The sequence below is a fragment of the Actinia tenebrosa genome, unplaced genomic scaffold, assembly GCF_029948245.1.
Source record: "Actinia tenebrosa isolate PJP-AT-01 unplaced genomic scaffold, QUT_ActTen_1.0 PGA_scaffold8__29_contigs__length_14323225, whole genome shotgun sequence".
Classification (NCBI taxonomy): domain Eukaryota; kingdom Metazoa; phylum Cnidaria; class Anthozoa; order Actiniaria; family Actiniidae; genus Actinia; species Actinia tenebrosa.
The window spans coordinates 995,485-1,014,690 of NW_028292585.1; the positions used below are offsets into that span (position 1 = coordinate 995,485).

Here is a 19,206-nt window from a genome sequence, read left to right on the forward strand (position 1 = left end):
AAAGCTCTTTTTCGGTGGGTATTTGAATCCGTTGCGCTACTTCTTCGACTCCGCGGCATATCTCATCGTGTTTCTTTAGGGCATTTAAGGATGTAAATGACAGCAAGCAGCAGTCACAGAAATACTTTTTACCTTTGTGCTTAGTATGTCTGTAGAATAGTCTGCTAATGTGCTTAACCCATGAGTAGTGTCCGCCGTGGTAGAAGAGATGTACGCGCTCTCCTTTACTTTTTGACAGAACTAACGGCACTATCGTTTGATCTCTGACTCCATAAACGTTAATGGCTAGGTCATTTTCCTGCTCAAATATGGGAATGTCTATCAACTGCATTGGGAACTCTACGCCTTCCCACTCCAAATCGTCTGTTGGATACTTACTTGTCCTACATGGATCCTTATCTGCTGGATACAGTGCTGATCGTATTGCCCACATGAAACATCTGTTATCATCATTCTTTACGTTTACGATAGCTTTCTTCCTTTCTACCCAAGTTGGTAGAGGTACGTAACTCCCTCCTCGTATTGGTACGTACCTTGCCATACTTACCTCTATTCCTTCGACCTCCTCTATCGTCCAGCCTGATCCTTCTTTCGTGTAGTTGGATAGCGACTCCATTATTACTTCTAAGGCTTCACTAAGTGACTTACCCAAATTCGTGGATTCTAATATCACTAAAGACTTCGATCGCAACATTGCTGTCGTCATTACCTCGTCTTTTGACAAACTTACTTCTACCATTATACTCGCTTTCAGGGCTCCTAATTCTTCTATACCTTTTCGGAGAGTCCTTTTAATTTTCTTTTCTGACTGACGCCAGAATTGCCTAACGTCAATCTCACCGTTACCGGGTATTGACACCGTGCTGAAGTTGCTTTGGGATTCCATCTATATAATAGAATATATTTAATACCTAATTCCAAGCACTTTTCAAATCGTCGTAGTCATAATTACAATCCTGGCAATGCCAATACAATTTAACCTTAGTCTCAAACTTCTTACCACATCCACAATCATAGCTGCTCATACATTTCGTCTTCATCTTTAAATGCTTCTTCAAGTCCACTTCTTTCTTAAAAGTTCTCTTACAATCTTCGCACTCCATATATAGACTAACATATTTTACATAAACACGGGATGCGGGTAATCGCGGTACGAATCGAGGGGGGTACTTTAGACGGGTAATCCTCCGGTGGTCGTTGCGCTGGAACCCCCATCCCCTATACTACTACTTTCCAACCAGTCATAGTATGTAAAGCTAGACTACAACATAATAAATTATTATTACCCTGTAAAACATCTCTCCTCCAATCTCCTCACACTGGAGCTCTATTTGATCTTGGGCTAGATAATAATATACTACAAAACACCAAGTTTTTTTTTCCTTTTTATTTGAACAAATCCTTCCAGAAGAAAACACTAACACTATTTTTTGAATATTGAAATAAAAAGATACCTTACTGAAGCTGACAAATAGATAGCTCTTTCTTTGGACCATAATTATACAATTTCAATAAATCTCTTTACTTGATATTAAGAAAATAAATATAAATCAAGAATCAAAATGTACTGTAAATATTAAGTTCTGGAAATTACAAAATTTAATATATGCTACATTTTTGATTATTTCTAGTGCAACTGTGATGAAGATATTTGTCCAGATATGTTTGCCAAAGCTTTATGATAGCTTGGTTCTCTCTGCTTATATCTGGATTTTATCTTTCATTGTCTATATCTTAGTACCTAATGCATCATCAAGTATAAGTTATTTGAAGAATCAATATTGTTTCAGCATCTTTTTAGTCCTTTGAGTCAAGTCCGATGTTTATTTTTTCTGGGATTTTTTCCAAGTTAGAACACCAACACTACTATGCTAACCCTACCAGCAATGTCATTTTTCTATTTATCTTTTGAGTCATCCAGGGTCTGTTTTACAAGTTGATTCCTTGACTTGCGCTTTACTCGTGCAAATGGGCCGACCTTTGGGTCTGTAATAAATTCATATATAACTTTACTCCAGGAATGATAGTGAGGTAGTTTGTCGTAATACTCTGAAGCAATCTTTTTGACCATAGGAAGTCTTGAACCAGGAACACTAGGAAAGTCGTGATGTTCATTGTGGTAGCCAACATTGAAGGTCACAAAGTTCAAAGGACCATAGTAGGAAAAGGTCTCGTACCCCTCTGTGAACATGTAATGCTCGGCAATGAAGTGCCCTGCCACTGGGTGGAGGCCCATACCAAGGAGTGAGGAAGCAATCAAGTACACCAGCGACTTGCCACCCAAATAATATAGAACTACAGCATCTGTCACAACCTGTAAAACAAAATTGATCGCCTCAAGGCTGGTGGGTGGTTTGGGATTGACGAACATGGGACGCAGAGAATAAAAGAATGGCTGCATGATCACCCATAGCAACTTGGTTATGGTATTAAAAAACATCCTGGCTTCAAACTCTGTCGGCAGGTCAACATCAAGTTCCTCATCTCCCTGGTAACGATGATGCTCTAGATGATACTTCTTGAATGAAATAGACACTGGAATGCCTATTGGCAGGTTGGCAAAAAAGCCAAGTAGTCTGTTGTACATTGGCTTTGAATGTCCAAATGCGAGGTTGTGAGATATCTCATGAATAGCAAGTAACAATGCATGGTTTATCACAGCACCAGCAATGTATGCTACCAAAATGAGCAGCGGCCAGGAGAGATCCTTGGCTATGTACGCTAGTAGGAATTGTAGGACCACCAGAAATGCCACTTGATATTTGAAATTTGGGTCAAATCCCATAAGCTTCTTGATCTCAGGATATTTAGCTGAAACCAAAAATTAAAAAAATTAGAATGATAAGCTTTTGGCTGACAGCACAGTGTTTGACCTGTCCACCATTTGGGCCAAATGATGAGAATAAAAGACTTTTATCAGCTTTTAAAAGTCCAATAATTCCATAGAATTATACAAGTGTACTATTTGACATTTCAGACCTTTATTTCATTCCCTTACCAATGTTTTCAATACTATGAACTGTTGGAGGCAACAGTCGCAACAGGGAAATTGGGCAATTGACCTCCATCAATCTAATAAATTGGTCGGAATCTTTACATACTCTGATTGCCGGAGAGTATCCTGATTCAATACATTATGAAATTCAAAGATAAAACATGTGCAATAGTTAAGATACAATGGAGGAAATAGTGTGAATCTGAAATTCACAGGATAAAACATTGTATAAAAATAAAACCAAATATCCACATCGAGAAAAAATTATTAATTTCAAAAAATATTTCACATTTGTCAACACATAGGTTATTATATAAAACGATTGAATAAAATATCTCTTGGTAAATTCTGAGACTCTAGGGGGAGAGTTACATAAGCTTATGATACGTATGCATGAGAAATCCAATTTTAGAATTAAATATTTCTTACGGTTTAATATGAAGTGACTATAACTTTTATGACTTAGAAAGAAGGAGATCCCTCGACAAGAATCTATAATATTTCTGTGAAATTATAAGGTGGACCATGTCAAAATCTGGATCTGAAACGACTGTAATTTATACGCCTTCAAATCAAATCCATACTGGTGAAATATCTAAAGAAACCAACGTTTAGAAATATCCCTAGCTAACACATATTGTGAAAGTCATGTTTGAGAGATCATAAGCACTACGGCCATGATGCATAACCAATCCAACCATCCATAAATGCTCAAAGTCGTGTTACTGAATTTCAAACGATTACGAAACAGTAAGTACGCCGGCTGGACTTGGCAAGTCCTAGTTTTCGAAGGATGTTTTCTTGAAAATTCCACCTCGCATTCCCACATAACTATCACTTTTGCAAAGAATCCCATTAGCCCTAGCTTACCCAGTATTTCTTTTCGTCTGCTCGCATGGGGTTCTTCAGTATATGACCATTCAAAGTCGGTCCTCGAGACCTGGCCGCCCATTTTGTAAGACAACTGTAAAGAAGAGGACGAAGAAAGTCCAATGAAGAAGGCTTGGCTGCGTGAATAATAAATGACAGCTATCAATCATTTATATTGTGCACGCTGTCAAAATGAGCACGAACTATATATCCATGCTATAAATGTTCAAGGTAATATATTACTAATTTGGACTTTTATTATAACATCTATTCGCGATCGATCTAATGATTATATTGGTGATTTTCCCCAAGAACATAGATGACAAAAGCCGAATTTGGGCTACCTTTGGAGGACGACAAACTGAGTTGCATAACGAACGTACACGTACGCGGTGTTAAAAATGAGAAAGAATGCGAGAGCCCCTTTTTTTTCGGAAAGAAAAAAAAAACATAAAAGGTTTACAAACCCTGAAAAAACGTTTTGTTATTCAAATGCCGCACCATATCGCCTGATTATTAGGGGTCACCTAGCTTGACCTGATTTGTATATCTATCGGACCATGGATACCGCTTGCCATGTGTTTCATGGCTGTTGCCATATACAATATAGTCGACTGTGTGGACGTTGGTTGTCGTGTGTGTCGTCCATATAGTCGCTGCTATGGTATTACGTACGCCAGCATTCACTGCCGTCCGTGGCCGTATGGCCGTGTGAGTTTTTTTACAGCCATATAGAATCTACCCTATATAATTTTTTCAATACTGGAACTAAAAAATGTAGAAATTTAAAAATTGGCTTACAAATGGGTTTTAAAGTGAAGCCAAGATACATACGGGGGAACACTAGAACCCGGGTGGAGAAGGACCCCATAAAATACGATAAATTTTCAATTTTAGTGAAAAAGTCACTCCTTCATGGTCTTACGCTTAGCTCACATCTAGTGAAAGGACCTTTGAAGCTCCTAATCAAATCTTGAAGCATATTCGTCCATTAATTGTTTTGGTCTTTTATTTATTTATTTGTTTTGTTGGAGTTGACCAAAATATATAACTTCTCGAAGTTGAAAAAGTTCTTCTCAATGAATGATGAATGTGAAAAAGTAGCTCACTCATCGGCTGGTGCTCAGCTCACTTCTAGTGAAAGGACCTTTCCGGTTGAAGCTCCTTTTCGCCGACTCCTAAGCCATATTCTTCCACTAAGTTTCTCTATAACTATTTTTGTTTTTTTTCTGCATTGATCAAAACATATAACCTTTTAATTTATGAGAGGCCATTTCAAAACCGTAAAGTCGAAATCTGGTGTCTAAGTTGAATCAGAACAAGCGTAGAAAAGGGGTTAGGCTCCCTGTGGTATATTTCGCCTTCATCACACCACAGGCAGTCCATACGTTTAAACAGACAATAATAAACACATACATACAGATGTCATACATACATATATATATTCGAAAATAAATAAATATCACTACTCACGTTTTCTGTCTTCACTTGGATAGCATTGATGCAGGGATACTGTACAGAATATCCATCCCTTTGGAATAAAGACTCCTTTTTTACTCTTTGCGCGGTATCATAGTAACTGTACGCCGCTCTATTTTCTGTTTTAGCTTGGTATCTCGCATGACCACAAGTGAGGAGTTTTCGAACGTCTTTTGAGAATCACTGTCAGTGATAAAGACTAAAAGAAATGGCAAAAAAGTGGAATAGATTCAAAGTTTCTCACGCAGTAGCCTTGACCATTTCCTTCTCATAAACACCATATTTTTGATCGATTTCTAAAAATAAGTGCGTCAAAGCAATTTTTCTAGTAAGGTTAGACTTTTGACCATGATTTTTGAAGTTGAAATGCTTAAGGAATGTTATTGTCGATCCCACACTCCACCTAAGAAAAGTCCAATCCAAGGGGTTAATCCAGATTGGGATTTTCCACAATTTTGGATTTTGAGGTAAAAACTATCAAATTCTAAAAGAGCAAGTGAAATAGGTATCAATGATGCAATTTGCTTTGTGTTTGTCTAAAAAGAAATGGTTTTACGAGCATCAAAATAAATTTACCCACAACACAGTGTACACCTTTACAACACACCTTCCCCTCCTTCAAGGAACTGGGTGCTACATTGAAAGGTTGTCCTCCCTCCACAAACCTAGACCAAGCAAAATTATATTCAACATGATCTCTCTTTTGAGCTGCACTGTGACATTGATCTGCATGGTATCGAAAAAATTCTAAGGACTATCCGAGTCCGATTTCTATATATAGTATAGAATGTATAATCGGAATATTTTGTTATCCCCTATCTTTGCGGCGTTCAAATTTCACTTTCCCCATTACGCTAGAATATTGTGAATACACCTTTTAGGAGCACGGCACGGCACGAATGTAACTAGTGTAGTTTCAAACTTAGTTTTTATCCTCTCAGACAAGCTGATAAGTTGTAAGATTTTGTTCATACCAGAAGTGGTAAAAATTGAAAAGATGGATTCCAAATGGTTCAAAGTCAAACCAAGATACATAGGGTGGAAGACTATATCCCGGGCGGAGAAGGACACCATAAAATACAGTAAATGTATGTAATTTGGTCTGTGAGGGGCCCGTGATATGCACTCTACGCCCGCGATGTAGTCTTTTTTCTTAAAACACACCATTCAATTACAAACTAAGCCTGTTATTCTTTATCCTTCCAGTTGGCTGTATCATGAAGCAACTGTACACGATACGGAGGCTGATTAGGAAGGATTTCTAGCCGTTACCGTCTTCATGGACGAAGCGATAAACAACAAGTTTGATAAGAAAGTTTAGAGTCATTTTATGTCGATTATGGTTTTCTATACAGAGTCAAGCATTATTAACGCCCTATACTCAAAGACACCGTTTAAAATAAAATAAAAAATTTCAAACCAGGGAAACTGCATGGGACCACCCTTAGCAGAAGATTACATGTTTATACTGAGATACCATCATTTATAGCAAGTAAAGGTTCGAGTTCAGTGGGCAAGCGATGCTGAGTTAATACCAAATTATTTGCTGTCAACCCCTGAGCCACTTTGCAAATGTCCGCTAAATATAACGCGCAAGGGTCTGCAGAACAGAGTTTATTCCTGCGAAGAAAACCGGCTAAGAAACAGAAAGGAGAACCATAAACAAGGAGGAAGGTAGTTTAGGGAATGACAATCTCGAGCTCTAGTAATCCGACTAGGGAATATAAAGTGTCCCTTTCAAAACTGTCATCCTATAGCGGGAGGGGTACTACTATACCTAGCCAATATCAAAATATGCAATTTTTTGAATAAATAATCTTCCAGTATCAAAACATGCAAAAATACGGCAACATTTGTTTTGGTAATTACCACTAAACAAAAATACTCCTTGTGCACGAGTGACAGAACACAAATCAAACTGTGAATAAATGTAACGCACGCGAGGATCAACACCTGAGTCGTAAAAAATGCACGTTTTGCATAAATAAAAATTAGCATGGCGATACAGTGAAAATAGTAAAGCTTACACACACACAAATATATATAGTGAGCCGGGCGAAAAAAACGGTAAAGCAATAATGCAAATAATGCTTCAGTACAAGTGTATACGAATCTTATGGAGTAATTATCTTCAACAGAATTCAAAGCAACCAAAACATGTGCGTGCAGGACAAAGTCATGAAGCATATTTGTATGTTTTAAAACCAATTAAAGCAATTAAACCATTAACAACATTTAGCTTGACATAGAAATAAAACATTTAATGGTAACACAAACCTTACCTATTTACCGATATTTTTTACAGACTGTAAGGAGGAGTTCTCTGAATTCAAACTTACTGTTCAGCCTTGGAAATAAAAGCCGGAGTGCGAAGAAACGTACAATCCGTGCCGCAGCTAGTCTCCCCCACAGCCGCTTTCAGTGTCGTCACGCTACACTTTCTCCCCTGAGTAGCGGCTGCTTACCCGAGCACAACATTCCTTTCCTATGAATTAACCAATCACGGCTCAGTTCTCGAAAACCAGGAACCATTCGCGCCATATGGAAAGCACGATGCGTCGAAGGCTTCGAAATAGCAGCTAAGAAATTTCGCATCAAACAGTTTAATGATCATCAGAAAGACGCTATACGAAAGATTTTACAAGAAAAACTAGATTTCTTTGAAAATCTGCCTACTGGATATGGGAAATCGCTCAAAGGAATAAAATATTGGCGCTCTAGAGTATAGCCCAGTAATTTCTTTCGAGACAAGCTCGAGGACTTTTTGAATAACAGGAGTTCGGAGTTCAAACTGCTATAAAACGCGACGTTAGAAGGTTGGCCATAAGATAACGCTTTAGCTAACGATTCGTGTTCACTTTTCACGACGTTTCTAACAGTGTGAACAAAACAAAACAAAACAACTTTTCTAACAGTATCAAATTGAGCTAATCCTCGCAGTATACGAGAAGTAAATACCAGAACTGTGAGCATTCAGAAGTTTACAATGAATAACCGTGGAAGTCAACGGTGTGACAGTGTCAGATTTAAAAGTTATCTAGCCTTTTTGTGATTTTCTTGAGCTTAATACCTTGCATTCGTTGTTTAAAATGTGATCTGCGCGGCTCATCTTCTTCGTTTATTAGAAATACTGTCAGACTTTATATTCGAATTCAATCTCTTAAATCTTGAGTCGTCTCATTTAACTTCCAAGAGTCTAAATTACGCTTTTTAAAAAAGTTTTCCAGTTTCTTTTTGCTTCTAATATTTTGGTACGAGCTCGATAGTAAGTACAAACTCGAATTCACTGTCGGCCGATTAAACAATGTCGATAGCTAAACTTATAAAAATATAAATATTTTCTTTCTTTATGAACAAAGAAAACACTTAGTTCCGTCTCCAATAATATTTTTTCTAGTATTAAACATTTAACAATAACAAATTCAATTTTAATTTCCCAAAGATTTTCTCCAACTTCCACTCAAATGCGTCTTAGAATTATTTCTCTAGTCTCGCGAATGTTTACAAGTTGTCAAATTCGAAACGTTTTGATTGGTTCTTGAAACACAATGACCCTTATCTAATTGGTTGAACACAAACAATAGGAAAGGAATGTTGTGCTCGGGTAAGCAGCTGCTAGTCAGGGGAGAAAGCGTAGCGTGACGACACTGAAAGCGGCTGTGGGGGAGACTATGCCGCAGCAGGCTTGAAGTGGAGTGACTGATATACTAATATGCTAATCAGTTCTCATTCATTCTCTTTTGAGAGTAATAACTTAAACAAAAAAACATTTTAGGGCTATTCCTAAATCAGGTTTAGGGATAGTCCTCGGTCAAGTTAAGGGATACACTTAGTTCAGGTTAAAGGCTATGTATGGCTATGCATGGCAATGTATGGTTATATTTGGCTATGAATGCTCATGGGTAGCTATGTATGGCTGTGTACCTATGTATGCGTAAGTATACCAATTTATGGCTATTTACACCTATGTATGGCTATATACGGCTATTTATGCCTATACATGTCTATACTGTCTATACATGGCTATGTATGGCTAGGGATGTCCATGTACATGTAAGAGGTGACCATGTATCTCCATACGCGGTCATGGACGGTAGTGAATGGCTAGCGAATACCACACGAGCGGCGACATGGACTACACACATGACAATAAGCGTCCACACGGGCGACTATATTACTATATGGCATCCATGAGCACATCCCCTTGGCGAGGAGACTGGTACATAGAAAGATATTCCGCCATCTTGATTTCATAACCATGTTCACTGTAAGAAGAATCTTCGCTCCTAGAATATTATCACAGCCCTCTAGCTCAGCGTTATGGCTTCGTTTAAGACAGTTTAGTGATCAGGCTACGAAATGGACTGATGAAGAACTTAAAAAGACTGTCAAAAATGATAAAGTGGTGGTGTTTATGAAGGGGGTTCCAACACAACCCATGTGTGGATTCAGTAACGCAGTAGTTCAGATTCTTCGCATGCATGGAGTTGAGAACTTTGCGAGTTACAATGTACTTGATGATGAAGAGCTAAGACAGAAGATTAAGGAATTTTCTCAGTGGCCTACGATACCGCAAGTCTACATGGATGGCGAGTTTGTTGGAGGTTGTGACATTTTGTTGCAAATGCATCGAGATGGAGACTTGATCGAAGAGCTGAAGAAGGTTGGAATCAAATCTGCTCTACTGGAAAAGGAGGAAGAGAATGATAAAGAGAACAGCTAGTTTTGTGCATTTTCTTAAAAGATATTGAGTTGGCAAGATAGAGTTGATTGATCCCGTTGGCTTTGCAGTTTACCAACAGTCACATGACTGTATAGCTGGACGAAAGATTAAATTTCATCTGCTAACAATAACTTGTGAATGAATAATGACATGTTGAACAAAATCATTTTTAAATAAACTAAATTGCTCCTATAATGTCAAAGCAAGCAAAGTATTGAGATTCAGTGTTGTATAGAGCGTTTTCACGTGATGTCACAGCGACCATGTTGGTTTACCAAAACAATAAATTTTCTTTCCTCAGGGAATTGAACTTTATTTTTATGCAAATGTGCAGAAAGTTTCTAATGTTTGATACACCAACATGGCTGGCTTGTCACCTTGTGTGTAGAAATGCTTTATGGCAATACATCATGTATGGTAAGCCTTTTTTATTCATGCACTAACCAGAGATCCATTGGCTGATGACACGAAGCAACTTGTGATGAGCTTGTCACAACAGTGTTGCTAGTAAATATGAAGTATTACTAGAACCTTTTACGCATGCTAATAATATGCAGAAGCACCCTGAGCCTCACAATGATGCAACACAAAAGTGGGTTAATTAACATATCCTTTGTTTTTAGAGGCTTGGTGTGTTTTTGCATATAATTCAAGCTTTAATGTAAAGGCCCTATTGCTTGTGCATATTTGTTTGGGAAGGGCAAGGCGAATCATAACTGGCAGTTGATCAAGTTATGAGATGGGTTGAGATGGGGAAACTTTGTGAAATTCAGAAATTCTACCATTTTTATTCTACACATTTTAATCTACACATGTTGTACCATAGAACGTACTTTTCTTACTATAGAATGGACCTTAATAAACGAAAAGAACACATTCGTACACAATGGAGGCTAAGACTGAGCAAAGGAAATAGGAACTCATATTAAAGTACTTTTTCAGCCTTTTCTATAATTTTATTTTGGAATGGAAAGATGTATTTTCATTTTACAATAGACACTCATGGCTGTGAACATTTCCCATTTGTGTTCTAAGACTTTTTCTCTGGTTTAGTTCTATGTCATAACATTTTCTTTCAACACTTTTTAGAATTACAAAAAGATTCATGATAATGTACAGATTGATACATAAGGACCAATTATTTTGTCCTGCCATAGGTTGCTGTCATATTCTGAATTACAATATATAACCCTGATTAAAATGTACAGTTAAATCAAAGAGGTAATAGTCCCTTTTCTTACTTGGTATATACGACTGTGTTTAATGACTGGAGACTCATCTGCACATGCTTAGCCTTGTTTATCAATTAAACCATTTGCAAGTTGAACAATACTAATGTTTTCTCACTGACTTTTAATGGTATCTGTGGATGGGTGACTTAATGAGGCTAAAACCTCAGATCTTCAAAAACAGCAATATGCATGGAATGCAACACTGGTTGTAACTGTCAGTCCCTCTTAGAAACCCCACTACTATGGACTACTGTTTTTTTGTCCTGATAATATATATGTATGCATTCAAACATATATAGTGTAATACAATGGTTGGTGACTGGTCTCCCAAATTAAATAGGGGTTGACTGTAGATAGTAGAGTTTTTGGAGCAGGCTCTAATGTAATTTTCGATATAAAAGATGAGCAATTCAATAACCGTATTTTTCATTTAACTTGGTACGACCATCACCACTTTGATCTGTAAAAGAATCATTAAGATAAATGTTATTTTCTAAGAATGTGTCATGATGTGTGTGTAATGTAGTTAGTTCCTGAGTGTTAAGAGTGGCATAACAGTAGTGCAATCACCTAGCATCTCAAGGGACTTGGGTTTCATTCCCAGACTCAGCATTGAGTGTGAGTAGAGTTCATTAGCTCTCTCCCTCGATTGAAGGCTTTTTCTTTGGGCTCCCCAATTTTTAGTCTCCTTTGCATCCACTGTTAGTGTCGTCAGACAGCAACATGTGTGATATGCAAGAAGACTTAGGGGAGCAAGCATTGTGTAACAACACTTACAGCAGCTGCGTAGGAGAATACCCATTTTTCTGAGTTATCTGTGCCTGACTATGATCAGCCCAAGACACTGTTTCAGGGTAGCAATACAATTTCAAAGAATTATCTCTAACAAAAAGAGAATTAATAAGATTATTGTGTGCCCCGTATCTGTCAGTATAGTTATTTCTGAGCATACACTGTCATCAGAGAGCAGTTTCTCTAGGGATCATAGTGGAGATACAGTCAATTCTTAGTCTGTACCCTGTATATAAAAAAATCCCATCCAGTTTTCTTCATACACGTAGAAGTGAGGAATAATTAACTAATGCTATCTTACCAGTGGGTGGGATCCAATCTGAATAATTCTCATCCATTAAACTTTCAGTCTGAGTTGGTGCTGGTGGCGAGGGTGGTGGTGATGATGGTGAATATTGAGGCATTATTTTTCTTTTCTTTTTCTCAATCATCTCCTAGCAAGGATTAGAAGACACTTACATAAATATCAAGGATTCAGGTCTTGATTCACAGAAGAGTCGTTCAGGCAACAGAGTGTAAAGAAGAAGGTTGTGACATTGGGGGACAACAACAAAAACAAACAGTTGAAAATGAAGAATAATATTAAATACTAATTATGAGTTCTACTGAATACTCCAGTTTCGAATTCTATGTTCTACAGGGCTAACCTTGATTTCATTAGAAATACTTTGAAAATTCATGCATTCCAGTGAAAAGGTTTGTATCCTTAAAGTTGTGTATCTTTACCCAATTGCTGATATTAATTATACAGCTTCTCATTAATCCCAAATAGGTAACTGTCCAATTATTTTCTTAATCGGACAGGTCTTGTTGATATGGGATTAATTAGGCAGCTATATAATTAATAGGTAATGGGATTTCATGCTCCGCAATCAAGAAATAATTAGACTCAAAAAATTCCTCTGACTGCCAAATTGGACTCGGCCTATGGCCTCTTCCAATTTTGGAAGTGCTCGGAATTTTCCTCGTCCAATTATTTCTTAATTGGACAGCATGGAGACCTATTACATATACTAATTTTTGTGAATATTTGGACACTCATATAAGGCTAATCCTGTATAAGTCTGTGATCAAGGAACACAGCATTTTTTTGACTAATTCAAAAATAGTCTATTTCATGACAGCACTCTGGAACACGAACGGTCTTTCATTACCTGAAATGCTCCACTTTGTTCTTCAGGAGCTTGATGTTTCTTGAATCTGCGCTCCTTCCTTGTATCCTTCTCATTAGTAGTACTACTTTTCAGCCCCTCTAACACCCTACTTAAACTGCTATCTGGTGGTGGAGCTTTCTTTGGTTTTGGTTTGGGGCTTTTCAAAGATGGTAAAGCAGGCATTGCAAATTTTGTGGTTTTGCTTTCAATCTCTTTTTCACTATTTTCAATACTTCCATGTTTGTCTGAACCAGTAGTTCCTCTGTTGGGATCATGTGAAGAAATTGAATCCTTTGAGGAGGCCTTATCATCTAATACAGCTTGTTCATGTCTGATGCTAGAGCCTACTCCAGTAGTAGATTCTTCCTGGCTAGCAGTACTTGTAGCTACACCTGGGGTACTGATCTTTTTCTCTTCCAATTTTTTATTAATTTCCTGAACTCCTTCCTTGGATGACAGTTTTGGGCTGTGAAAAAAAATGCATAAAATATATGATAATAATAACGGGCATTACGCATTTGCATTTTGTTTAAATCACATTTTCTGGTTGTGCTCCATTATCCTTTAAAATCAAATTTATTGAACTAAATTGAATTTCAATCTTCGACCTTTCACCCATACTGTGAAACATTACAGCCAAGGCAGAAGATTATATTTTTTGCGATCTATTATGAATGCATTTATATAATAATTTTATACTTACATTAGGAGTTCTGGAAGTGATGTTGGTTGTGCAACTTTAACAAGCTTAGCTAATAGCTGCTTCTCCTGTTAGCAAACCAAAAGTGAAAATGTCATTCTGAAATCTAATCTTTAAATCTCTATGGAAATGATATCCCCAATCTTATACTCATATGAGTTAGCTGTGCCCTGATTTAGATCAGCCCAGATAGGGATTTTTTAATGTTCAATCTGTGAGTTAGCTACATGTATACCCTGAATTAGATCAGCCCAGAGGTTGTCTCAGTGTTTGATCAGTGATTTAGTCATGCCATGAATTAGATCAGCCCAGAGGTTGTCTCAGTGTTTGATCAGTGATTTAGTCATTAGGGATTTTTTAATGTTCAATCTGTGAGTTAGCTACATGTATACCCTGAATTAGATCAGCCCAGAGGCTGTCTCAGTGTTTGATCAATGATTTAGTCATGCCGTGAGTTAGATCAGCCAAAAGGATACTGTATTTAAGGATCCAATAACATAGAGTTTTTTTAATAAAAGTATTGCATCAATGGAAAACAGCACCAATCATTTAACAACAAAATTGTTAACTTACTTTCTTAAGGTCATATATTTTTCTTCTCATCTGCATTCTAGCAGTCTTGTCCATGCATTTGTCAATACTCTTCATGTATAAATCAAGAGAATCTTCATTTTCTTTAGCAGCTTTTGAGGCTAATATAAAATGACAGAGGTAAGTGAACAGTACTTGGAAGCACAGTTGGCATGTAGTTGTGAGACCACCTCTCACCTTAACATATGCAACCAGGGTTTGATTCCCAGTTTGTTTGTGAGTAGAGTTACTCATTGGCTATACTAGCGCACACTCAACTAAAATACTACTGAAAAATGTTTGTTCAAGTTCACTTGGGTACATATATAATATAATTTTCTGGACAGGTTAAAAAAAGTTTTTGGCATGTTGGTATACCTTCCATAGCTTCCTGTAGCTTGGTTTCAAGAGATGCAATTTCTTCTTCTACTGACTTTAATTTAGAACTCTGAACGAAAAAGAAACAAGTTTATGTAATTTAACAAATGGGCTAAGAAGATTAAGATGGCAAATCAAACATAATAAACATACTAGAGATTCAAAGGTTTCTGTTTCTTCTTTGTCTTTTTTAACAGTTTTCATTCTTTTGATTCTCTTCATCTCAACTACAGAGGAAATCAATACCAATAAAGTTATGAGGAAAATGAATGGATGAATGAATAAAGGAAATAATAAATGAAAGAATGAATAAACAAGGAGATGATTCAATGACTCAAAGAAAAAACTGGGTGATTGAATGCTGGAAAGAAGGGAAAAGGATGGAAGGAAGGAGAAAGCAGAAAAGAAAAATGGATAAAGCAATGGAACAATGGAGGGAGGGAAGAAAGAAAGAGGAAAAGAGTAAAAGGAAGACAAAAAGGATGAAGGAAGATAGGAAGGAAGGAAAGAAGGGAGTAAAGGGAGAAAGGATGAATTTAAAAAGCAAAAATTAAAGGAGAAAGGAAAAGAAAGAGGAATGATAGAATGAAAAGGACAAAAGGTTAGATTGATATAACTCCTGTTTTGAAAATGTAAAACGAAAATGAATGCCTTTTTGAAAAACTCACTTGATCCTGTTCTGTCAAGGAATGTGTCTTCATCACTATCGTAGTAATCATTCTCTTCCCAGTTTTTCATTTTCTGTTTCTTGCTTTCTACATCCAAAAAACTCAATGTTAACAATCCCTTCTCATGAACGAAATATCTTAACATTATAAAAATGTAAAACGAGCTCAGTTATTAAATGTTGTACCATGTGATGACTGTCTAAGAAGTCCATTCATGTCAAGTATTCTGCAGGCTTCTGCAGCACATGCTAAGACAGCCTCTCTCTTCTTCCCTGTAACAGCAGCTTCTGCATATAAAGGATCACCAGTGGCTGTTTCGACAGGAAGCCTATGAAAGATAATACATGTAGATTAATAATAATAATAATAATATTTATTTATAAAGCGCAAATACAAATCTGTTCTAAGCGCTAGTAAACAAACGACAAAGACAACGACAAAATAAAATTATTTACAAAGAATATGCTAATTTGAAGAGATAAGTTTTAAGTTCAGTTTTGAATGAGGCTAGACTTGATGCATTTCGGAGAGATATTGGAAGTGAGTTCCAGAGTTCAGGAGCAGCCACAGAGAAGGAGCGATGACCATAAGATTTAAGATTATAAGAATGTGCTGATAGAAGAACTTGTGATGCAGAACGAAGATTACGGTTCGGTTTATACACTGAAATGAGTTCCCGGATATAGATAGGAGATTGGCCATGAAGAGCTTTAAAAGTAAGTAATAGGATTTTATATTTGATTCTAGATTCAATTGGTAGCCAATGCAGATTAACGAGGATAGGTGTAATGTGGTCATGTTTATGGGAAAGAGTGATTATTCTGGCAGCAGCATTCTGTACAGATTGTAGTTTATCTAAGAGTTTGTTTGGTAAGCCAAAGAGCAGAGAGTTACAGTTGTCGAGTTTGGAGGATATGAACGCGTGGACGAGAGTTTCAGTTGTTTTCAAAGAGATGTATTTTCTTATTTTAGCAATGTTTCTGAGATGATAAAAAGAAGACTTGCAAATATTATTCACATGACGAACCAAAGTAAGATGCGTATCAAATATGACACCAATGTTCCGAGCATGCATTGAGGGCATTATCACATCAGAACCAAATTGAAGAGAAGGAAGAGTTAACTGTGGGCTGTGCTTTGAAGAAAATAACAGGAATTCAGTTTTGCCTTTATTTAGTTTCAATTTATTTGTAGTCATCCAAGCATCAATATCAGATAGACAGTTTTCAATCAGATTCATGGAATCATTAAGGGACAAATCATCATTACAGGAGAAAGGAATATATAATTGAGTGTCATCAGCATAAAGGTGGAAAGACATTCTGTGTATTCGGAGGATATCAGCTACTGGAGAAGTATAAAGGAGATACAACAAAGGACCAAGTACAGAACCTTGAGGTACGCCACAATCAAGTTGAAGGGCTTCAGAAGAAAAATCATCAATGGAAACAAATTGAAAGCGATCAGTGAGGTAGGACTTAAACCATTGAAGAGTTATGCCAGAAATGCCAAATTTTGTATGGAGACGATCTAGAAGAATTTGATGATCAACTGTGTCAAATGCAGCAGATAGGTCCAAGAGTAGCATGGCAACACAAGAACGATTGTCAATGGAGTGGAGGATATCATTTTGTACTCGAAGAAGAGCAGTTTCACAGCTATGAAATGTTTTGTATTTATATAATAAATGAATTGGTGGTTTTTAACATCTACAACTGGTTTTATGCAGAGATAAATTTAAATGTAATTGGTTCAGAAAAGAGAAAATCATGTGTAAAGGCAAGGAAAGGATTTCTCAGATGTTGACATTTAAAGCTAGTAAATGTAATAAATTTTACAATGCTGCATTACTTGACTCTGCAATGGTAGACTCTTGCATGACCAGGTCCTGTTTCTTCAACCTGATATTCCAGATCTAGACCTAACCAGACAAAGATCAAAAATCAAATAATACATTACAGTTTTACAGACTGAGGAGTAAGCAGATAAATATAAATTCTTATGATGGAAAATTCAGACATATTGTTTTGCAATCTGTCAAGACTGTGTGCTGGCAACAAAGCTCAATGTACCTTCTCTTTCAAAGTAGCCTCGTAGAGTTTTCTTAGGATCTTTAAACTCATGTGTCTCCATTACTTCAAGTTCTGATGCAAATGGATTGACGGCATCTTCCTCTACGGCATCCTCACCTGTTTATTTTTAGAAATCCTTAAGCATTATACATCTAACAAGAACCTTTGAATGTAGTATGGTGAGACAACATTGCTTTCTGTAGAATACATGTGTGTGCATATCATAGCCTTGGGCTCCCTGTGGTAGGAGCACCACAGGAAACCCAATCACTAAGACAAAAATTAGTGTTAATAAGAGTACAGTGGATACGAACAGCAACAACAAATATCAAGAATTACCAAATCCCCAACTAATTCCCTCATCTTTCTCCTCTGGTTTCTTTTCTTTCTGTTGCTTCCATTCTTCATATTCCTCTTCACTCATCACCCTTCCAACTTCACTACCGTGCTTGGCGGAACCTTCTCGTTGTTCTGCAATCATTTCCTCATCTTCTTCTACTTCCTCTGGACCCTTGGTATGTACATGTAGAGTAAGTTTGTATCAGTTTCTTACTTTCATAAGGGACCCGATTCATTTGGGGGTAATATTTTCCCATTTCAGATTATGTGTCATTTTAAGGAATATGGTAGAATTCTTTGTCAGAGATTTCTCCATATAGTGTACCTACAGTACTAAATTGACAGTGCTGGTATTAAAAAGAAATAAGCAAACAAATTCTAAAGTGGGAAAACAGAGCAAAAGAACTATTGGCAAACTGTATGTATATAATGACTGCCATCCCATGATGCCTATCATTTGTTTGCATACCAAGTATATGGAATTTGGAGGGCAAAACAATAGGTTTCCAATTCGAAGAAGATTGAAATTCTTTTATTTTGCCCTCCAAATTAAGCTCCTTTGACACATGCAAGGGATCTATTACCTTATAAGTATCACTACTTTACCTGGAGAATATAAAGCCTTGAGCTTCCCCCAAACTTCATGACATACCCCACTCTCAGTCGATAGTACCTCCTTGGTTCTATTCGTACTTTATTAACAACAGTACCGTGAGTGCTACCTAGATCATACAGGTAGTACCCTTTGTCACTTTTCCCAGTTTCACTTGCTTTATACTGAATAATTGCGTGGTACCGCGAGATAGAAGGATGTTCCATGACAAGGTCACAGTTTGGTAATCTTCCAAACAAATAGTAAGGTTTCTCAGTCAGATATTTAGTAGATTTGATACATCCACCTTTGAGGAGTTCTAAATAATAGGGTTCATCAGGTATGCCACTCCATGATGGCTCCTTGTACGGAATTTCTGGAAACGTTTCTTTTTTATCTTCTAATTTTTTCTTACTCTCAATGGCATCTTTCTCGCTTTTGACATCAGTACCTTGAGACGGGGGAGCCATTTTCACTGTTCCTTCACCATCTTTTTCAGACTTTGGATCTCGATTCTCCGGCTCATTACTATTGACTTTATTTTTAACGCTCTTAGGAAGCTCTGGAGGCAACATTTCTGTTCTAATTTCTTCATTTTGTTCGCATTTTTCTTCCACGACCTTTTCTTCTTCGTCGGCCATT

General features: G+C 37.0%; 3 protein-coding genes across 3 annotated transcripts; 1 reads left to right on the forward strand and 2 right to left on the reverse strand.

The window, feature by feature from the left end:
- Positions 1-1,369: 1,369 nt before the first annotated feature.
- Positions 1,370-4,003, reverse strand: LOC116300858 (sphingolipid delta(4)-desaturase DES1). The gene is made up of 2 exons (XM_031709819.2): positions 3,866-4,003; positions 1,370-2,811 (listed from the first exon to the last, which is right to left on the reverse strand). The coding sequence occupies exons 1-2, from the start codon at positions 3,945-3,947 to the stop codon at positions 1,898-1,900; spliced, it is 996 nt and encodes a 331-aa protein (XP_031565679.1). The 5' UTR covers positions 3,948-4,003; the 3' UTR covers positions 1,370-1,897.
- A 5,548-nt stretch (positions 4,004-9,551) lies between these two features.
- LOC116300867 (glutaredoxin-related protein 5, mitochondrial-like) lies at positions 9,552-11,285 on the forward strand. Its single transcript, XM_031709829.2, has one exon. It carries the CDS (start codon positions 9,603-9,605, stop codon positions 10,065-10,067), a length of 465 nt encoding a protein of 154 aa, XP_031565689.1. The 5' UTR covers positions 9,552-9,602; the 3' UTR covers positions 10,068-11,285.
- Positions 10,999-19,205, reverse strand: LOC116300865 (kanadaptin). The gene is made up of 13 exons (XM_031709828.2): positions 18,579-19,205; positions 17,973-18,144; positions 17,634-17,750; positions 17,413-17,482; positions 15,747-15,889; positions 15,562-15,648; positions 15,047-15,120; positions 14,894-14,963; positions 14,519-14,637; positions 13,949-14,013; positions 13,246-13,711; positions 12,393-12,525; positions 10,999-11,759 (listed from the first exon to the last, which is right to left on the reverse strand). The coding sequence occupies exons 1-13, from the start codon at positions 19,203-19,205 to the stop codon at positions 11,710-11,712; spliced, it is 2,193 nt and encodes a 730-aa protein (XP_031565688.2). The 3' UTR covers positions 10,999-11,709.
- Position 19,206: the final 1 nt, after the last annotated feature.

Coding starts and splice junctions, on each gene's coding strand:
- LOC116300858 (XM_031709819.2), bottom strand. CDS start 3,947: ATGGGCGGCCAGGTCTCGAGGACCGACTTTGAATGGTCATATACTGAA. Junction 2,812..3,865: donor CAGACGAAAAGAAATACTGG/GTAAGCTAGGGC, acceptor TTTTGGTTTCAG/CTAAATATCCTGAGATCAAG.
- LOC116300867 (XM_031709829.2), top strand. CDS start 9,603: ATGTTCACTGTAAGAAGAATCTTCGCTCCTAGAATATTATCACAGCCC.
- LOC116300865 (XM_031709828.2), bottom strand. CDS start 19,205: ATGGCCGACGAAGAAGAAAAGGTCGTGGAAGAAAAATGCGAACAAAAT. Junction 15,649..15,746: donor TCTTAGACAGTCATCACATG/GTACAACATTTA, acceptor TTTTGGATGTAG/AAAGCAAGAAACAGAAAATG. Junction 11,760..12,392: donor AGATTGGATCCCACCCACTG/GTAAGATAGCAT, acceptor ATTCTTTTACAG/ATCAAAGTGGTGATGGTCGT.